We start from the raw sequence: 7,525 nt of genomic DNA, 5'->3' as shown, positions 1-7,525 counted from the left end.
TAGGACAAATTACGTCACTTTTGCCATTCTTGTGTATTGGGCTTTCAATTTCAGATATCCACAATTACATTCTGGATATCTAGAATGAACATTCTGTATTATCTGCAATAGAATACTTATGAGAAACAATAGAATTGCAGATATCCATAAAAGTATTGTTGATATCTGAAATGAAAACTATGACTCGTAACAATTGGATTGAAGATATCTGAAATGGGAGTTTCTCTGATTAAGAATTCTATTGCAGATATCCAGAATATCCTGAAATTGAAAGCCCAATACACATGAATGGCAAAAGTGATGTAATTTCTTTGTGGATATCTGAAATGCTCTTTTTGACTAGGAAGAATTGAATTACAGATATCTATAATACATATCCAGTATAGCTATTACATGTTAAAACAGCTTGCCATAGTATCAACAACAATCTTGCAATACTATGATGTCATAGCCCCGCTGTTCCTGTGTAACAGGACCTGTATTGTACATACTTCCACTAAGTAACTCACGATTATCCTAAATATAAATCATGCAATTGCAATAACCTACACGGGTTCCTGTTTCGAGACAACGGCGTCTTCCCTGGCCAAAGTCAGCAATTTCCTGAGGAAATCATGATTTAAGATGTTTTTAACAAACCAACCTGATTGGAAATAAGTGCAACTTTGCAAGTTTGTTGTTGTGGTTAGTAAAACTTAGCTATATAATGGAAAATATCAACCTTGATAACTTGCGCAAGTAGGCTAGATATTGTAGCCTAGCCGTGATACACAACTAAGCTGAACGATTGAGTCGTTTTCCCGAAGAGAAAAGCTGCAATTTCAACATGTTAAAGCATCCAGAATTATAACAACGTTAATAAAAAATAAAGAAAAACAGGAAAAATATACATGCTCCATACCTGCTGGAAAGTGAACTAGTAGCTAGTTAACAACTAGCAAAACAACCTGAGTACATTAGCTTCTTAGCTACGGTAGTTTGACTTAAACCTGAGTTTAATTACGCTGTTGCTCTCAAACATTGTTTTTTAACATTGTTATCCTTAGTAATAATTACTTTATTCGTGTTAGCTTGTTACCTGATGCCAAAAAAATGAACGTAACGTTAGCTGATATGGAGTGAGCACGCAAATTCCTGCTTCTTTTATCATTCCAGTCGCTCCTCCCTATGGCTTGCAATCAAAGACGTCTCCGGTTAGCCTTGAAAGGGGTGCAACTTGGTATCCGGTAAAACTTCAGACTTTTGTCTTGCTTGTTAAAACGATTAGTGCAACGGACAGCACGATAATACATGTTGTTGTGTTGCTCGCAATAGCGCTTTCTGAAACCGACATGCGCAGGAGAGACATTTATCCTCAACCATCATCATTAGCGACAGCAGCAGGCGGAACTGATAACTGATGTCATTATTTCATGTCGTAATTTATTGTCGTAACACTGCTGTTACCATGAGGCCAGTGGCGGACGTTTACGGGAACAGGTGCTTGGAAACAACAACAACAACAACAACAACATTGATAAATAAAAACAAAACAAAAACTGCAGGTAGGTGAATTTGAAGCCACGAAGAGATTTATTTTCGCTATTTTTGTGTCGAAATAGGATTATTGTCATGTTGTAACACTGTGTGTGTGTGCCTGTGTGTGTGTGTGTGTGTGTGTGTGTGCATTCGTGCTAGCTGTATAAATACACTTTATTTATGCATGTATATATACATATATATATGTATGTATATTATACATACATATATATATGTATATATATATATACATATTTATACAGAGTGTATATATATACTGCATTTAAGAATGTATATACTGCATATATGGGTGTATATATGCATGAACGCTATATACATATTGTATTTATGCGTAAAGCCTGTATTTATCCTGTGAATATATATGTATACAGTAAATATACATGCTAGCTGTATATATACACTTCATGTATGTATGCTTAAAAAGACTGCATATATCTATGTACAGTAAGTATATATGTGTACAGCCTGTATTTAAACATATGCATATATATATATACTTTATGTATGCATACAGGCTGTATTTACCCTTAATACCTCCAGGATCTGTGTGGAATCTTGGAACTGTGATGACATGTGAGATTATCCTTTAAGGATTAGTACCTTTGATGAATACATGCTATGATAGTATATTTTATGGTCAACCCTAGAATTAACGGTACCTGATACTGTAGAGTGTGTGCTGCTTCATGAATCCGTGATATATAACAATCTGTTTATTTTAGATGGATTTCATTCAGGTAATTTCTTGTTTTGTCAGAGACTTCCATTATTACACTGTTGAAAACACTTTGTGCATTGTTTTTCTAAAAGCTCCATACATAAGTATTTTTACTACTACTACTATTATGACATCCTTCTTTGCTCCCAAGAGTTATTGTTATTAAAATGATCCAACTGAATTTGGGACTAAAATTGTTTATCCTTCACCTCACCCTTGCCTTCTAAAGGTGTTGGAGAACCATTCATGGCGAATAATGGTTTGTGTTTATGTCGCTCTCTTTCCTAGTCGAGCCAGTTTTGACATTCACTCGCACGTTCATACAGTTCAAATGCAGCTCTTTTCCTTCCACACGTCTTTCATACTGTCAAAAACAACTGTCAGCAGCAACGTGGGGTTGAAATGTCTTGCCCAAGGACACATCGGCACATAGGCTAGTAGAGCTGGGAATCAAGCTCTTGACATTTCAGTTAAGAGAGCCTTCAATTAGCATCAAAACAATAAAGGTGAATATATTTATTTGTTTTTTTAATACATATTTCCCCCTCGGTTTCAGACCAAGATGCTCCACGGTCCAAACATCTTGGTGAACGACAGGCCTCTGGTCATCAGACTGTCCCTCCCCAGCTGCATCCAGTCCATTTTGTCCCTGCCTCTGCTTGGACTCATCACGTGTCTCTTTATCTCCTCTGTGTTTCACTTTGATGACTCCACTGGCACACACTGCCAGGTAATGTCCTCATTGTTTTTTTTTTTTTTTTTATCATATCATCACAAGTTTTGTGATTTAAGGAATAAAATAATTTGTTCCTGTGTGTTCCTCACAGGTTCCTAACTACCTGCCATCCATCAGTGCCTCGATAAGCCTCAGTCCTGAGTGCTACATATGGCGCTTCTGCATCGGGCTGCACTCGGCGCCGAGGCTCCTGGTGGCGTTTACGTACTTCAAGCTTTACAAGATGCGATTCGCCTCCAAGTTCCCAGAGAGTCCACTCAGCTGCCTGAACCTGGTTTTCTCCATTTTGGAAAACCTGGGCCTTTTGGTCCTCACATACGTGTCGTCCGCTGAGAGATACTGTGAGTCGTCTCTATGTTGTTGTTGTTGTTTTTTTTAACTGTCCACCGTAGAGACGTTGAAATCAAAACCTGTGTCTGTTCCTCAGTCATTCATGACGAAGGATTTGCGCTGTTCCTCATCAGCTCAATCATCTACATGCTGATCACCTGCCGTCTGTGGAAAAGTATTAAGAGGAATTCACTGTGTCCTCAGGTAACGTGGTGTTTAAAACTGTCTACATTTGACACTTTTATTATCTCGTTTGTTGAACACTATTTGAGTTAGAACACTTCCAAAGACGGCAATAAAAACTCAGATCTGTCATTTTTACATACTTGGACCTCTAGTTCAGCGGTCCCCAACCTTTTTTGCTCCACGGACCGGTTTAATGTCAGGCAATATTTTCACGGAACGGCCCCCTAACGCTCTCTGGTCGCTATGGTAACGCTTAAATGTTCCTTCAAAATAAGATACACAAAACAGCTGTAAACGTTGATATGTTTGTTTTCAATCGCTGAATGAAGCCTGTCATATTTGGAACAAGAGTCAGGACCTTAAATTACTTGCACAAAACTATTGATCAGCACTCAGCATTTGTTTGTTGTTCATCAGAATCGGTATGTGCCGAGATCGCGGGCGGGAGAGAGAGAGTAATGAGTGCGAGTGAGTGAGGTTTTTTTTTGTGTAGGTGTGTAGGCTGAATACATTGCACAAGTAAGCAAGTTTTGCGACCCACGGTCCGCGGCCCGGTAGTTGGGGACTGCTGCTTTAGTTCACTCGGTGTGTTTCAGGCCCTCATTTTAACAAATCTAATTAAAAGGTGCATTATGTGATAAATCTAAACTGGCCATAAAATCCTCCTAATATGTCACAGAGACTCAGGAATAATGTTCATATAACAAACTGAACTCACCAACAGTACAGCCAAAATATTTGCATTAAAAAAATATTTTGCAGATTGTAAATCATGTTTTGCCATGTGGTGCCACCTACCGCCGTCTACCAATCATTGCAGTCAGTAGAGTCTTAGCTGCCGAGCAACCACGGGTTGCCAGTAATGTCAGAAAATGAGACCTAAAAGACCTCGGTATTTTGAATTTGAATGTATTAACCCGTTTTTGGCCACATTCTTACATATTTACATATTTAATTTGTTCATAAAATCAGTGAAAATCTTTGTCTTTCCGTCAATTCATCTTTTTTTCTTTTTCTTTTACAGGATACCAAGTCTCACCGGTGGAAAGTGCGTTTTCTATTTCTCAATGTTGCCTTCTGTGCTTTCGCTGGATTCTTTTACTGGAGACACAACAAGTACTGTAGACCAGGGAGTAAGTATTGAAAGAGTTTACAGTCATTTAAATGTTAAATTTTAGCCAATAACTTTGTGGTGGCTCAGTGGTCGGGTGAGTTGTCCTTCAACTGAAAAAGTTGTGGGTTCGAATCCCTGCCTCTGCTCGTCTATATTTGACACTTGACCTCATGTTGCATCATCTGAATGGGTGAAAACTATAGCGTAAAGCAGTTCACCAAGACTAGAAAAGCTATATATATATACTCTTCTTCTTCTGATTTTATTTGGTAGTAACAAAGCTAGTTAGTTAGGAAGTGGAAGTGGAGTAAAAGGAAATGTTTTTGCTTGAAACAAGTACAGGTATACGTGAATGTTGTGCTTAAGTACACTAAAGAAGTATTTGTACTTTGTTACATTACAACACTGTTTTCACAAACCCCCCCCCAGCTTACTCGCTCTTCGCACTGTTTGAGTATCTCATCGTCTTCTCCAACATGGCCTTCCATCACACGGCAGCGTGGGACTTTAAGAGACGCGAGGTCATGGTCATTTGCTCCTCTGAAGATAAATCCCTCTGACGAGGAAACACAAGGACTCAGTGTTAAATGCACAACCACTTGACCTCCTGGTGACAGGGGCGGAGCTGCCCCCCCTAACTTTTGTGTTTTAAAAACTTTACTTGTAAAAACAAGCTTAGTCCACAAGCTTGAAACAAACAATAAATTGACCAAAAGTCAATGATGGTAAATATAGGGCCAATTCCAATTCCTATCTTAACCCTCAATCTAAACCCTCAAGCTCAACCCTTAATCTTAACTGGCCCTCAAAACCAAGTGTTGAGGGTTAATTTATCACTTAGAAATGGGACACCCCTTAAATGCAGATACGTCTTCAGACTGTAGGGGGCAGAATAACGATAAAGCTGCGTCCAGTCTGTCAATTCCAAAAAAGAAGAAGAAGAACACATTTACGTCACGATTATTTATCACGATCCGTTTGTCAGTCAAGTTATTAGGTTGTCAGTTAGTTATAGTGATGGAATCGGCAGTTCATTTGAGTGTACTGAATCACTTGAATCAGTTCATTTAAATGATTCGTTCAAAAGATTCGTTCACCGAATCGTTCAGTTCTAAGCAGGAGCCCAGCGCCCCGCTACGTGACTCACCTCCTCCCTGAGTGCAGTACGTGCGCGCCGCGGGTCATAGAGTGAGTGTGACAGCGCGGACGAGATTCATGTCCTCACCGTCAGTTCACCTGCTCTCTGTGTGTCAGTTCATCCCTCAGCGTCAGTTCACCAGTTCTCTGTGTGTCAGTTCATCCCTCAGTGTCAGTTCACCAGTTCTCTGTGTGTCAGTTCGTACCTCAGCGTCAGTATACGTGCGCTCTGTCTCTCAGTTCGTTTGTACGCGCGAATCATGAGTGAGTCAGTGTACTGACAGTGTACGAATCACAGCAGCACGGCCGGGCAGACACAGTTCACAGTCACTCCCTCTCCCTCCCCGCTCGGCGCACGTTGGCTGGCGTCATTTGCCGAAGGCAACGGTGTCGGCGAATGACTTCACGAGTGATTCACAGGACCCGGCAGTTCCACTCCCGGCCGCCACACTCGCTGCTGAGCTCAACTGAACTAAAAATAGAACGAATCAGTTCATGAAGTGATCCCAGTCAGTTCGTTCACTCAAATGATTCGTACTTTCGAACGAATCACTCCTGACCGTCACAACACTAGTTAGTTATAAGATGATACTCATACAAATACCACAACCACGGACATATTCAGCTGACAGTTACCACACACCACGGCTTATTGAAAAGTAAACCATAGCAAACGATCGCTTGTCCGCACAGGCCGGCTATTGACAAAAGATCGTAAAATAAAAGTCTGTATCAAACGTGCAGTGCGCTGAGTCTGCTGCGGTGGCTCTGCATCCCGGCACAGAGAGGAGCGACTGCGCTGCCCCTCGACCATCTGAAGGTGAAGTTGGTTTCCCCAGGCCAAGTTTGAACTCACCAATTTAACTTAAAGTTACATTTATAATGAATGTAATCTAAGGTTATTCAGGGTCTGTGTATGTTTTGATTGTTTTTTCATTTAAACCAATGTACGAGAAACTGAAACACCACGCTTGTTTCGTTTTTTATTTCTTACCGAAAACTAAAACAATTTTTTTTTTTTTAAATTTTCGTTCTCGTTTTTTGTTTCTTTATTACCAATATCACAACAGGTGTACCGGAAGCGGACGTGACGCGTAAAAACTTCAAAATAAAAGCGCACAAACTTATTTTCTTACATTTTATCCCGCTCTCGTTATATACCGGTATGTAGTATATTTATTTTTTTTATTTATAGTGACGCTGTAACAGCTGGTTGTTTGGGAGAAGGAGAAGTAGGCTATAATTATTTTTAACTGAGTTTGTGCATGCATATAGTTGAAAACATTTACCCTGCCTAAATAAAGAGCACCAGCAGAGGTCCCCATCACCCACAGTCAAGACTGACACGGCTTAAAGGATAGATAGATAGATAGATAGATAGATAGATAGATAGATAGATAGATAGATAGATAGATAGATAGATAGATAGATAGATAGATAGATAGATAGATAGATAGATAGATAGATAGATAGATAGATAGATAGATAGATAGATAGATAGATAGATAGATAGATAGATAGATAGATAGATAGATAGATAGATAGATAGATAGATGGTTTATTTGCAACCTTTTATGCCTGTTTACACCGTGTGTTTTATCTGTATGTTTTTATAATTTTACAACCACCCATACCTCCATGAAGGGAAGAGGATGTGTTGATGTGTAGCAATAAATAAAGACTGTTGAAAAAGTAAAGAGTCATGTGGTGTCTTCTTAACAAACACCCTTCAGTAGACCTGGGCTTCACTTACCACACAGTCACC

The 7,525-nt window shown here is 39.5% G+C and overlaps 1 protein-coding gene across 1 annotated transcript; it reads left to right on the top strand.

Annotated features, from left to right (window-relative positions):
- Nucleotides 1-2,819: 2,819 nt before the first annotated feature.
- Nucleotides 2,820-5,183, top strand: LOC310924637 (post-GPI attachment to proteins factor 2-like; the record flags this gene model as incomplete). The annotated part of the gene is made up of 5 exons (XM_083886425.1): nt 2,820-2,987; nt 3,085-3,334; nt 3,421-3,527; nt 4,534-4,642; nt 5,053-5,183. 5 exons carry the CDS (start codon nt 2,820-2,822, stop codon nt 5,181-5,183), a joined length of 765 nt encoding a protein of 254 aa, XP_083742551.1.
- Between the last annotated feature and the right edge of the window lie 2,342 nt (nt 5,184-7,525).

The sequence above is a fragment of the Microchirus variegatus genome (genome assembly GCF_963457635.1).
Source record: "Microchirus variegatus genome assembly, chromosome: 3".
In the NCBI taxonomy this organism is placed as follows: domain Eukaryota; kingdom Metazoa; phylum Chordata; class Actinopteri; order Pleuronectiformes; family Soleidae; genus Microchirus; species Microchirus variegatus.
This window is presented reverse-complemented; position numbering and strand designations above follow the sequence as displayed.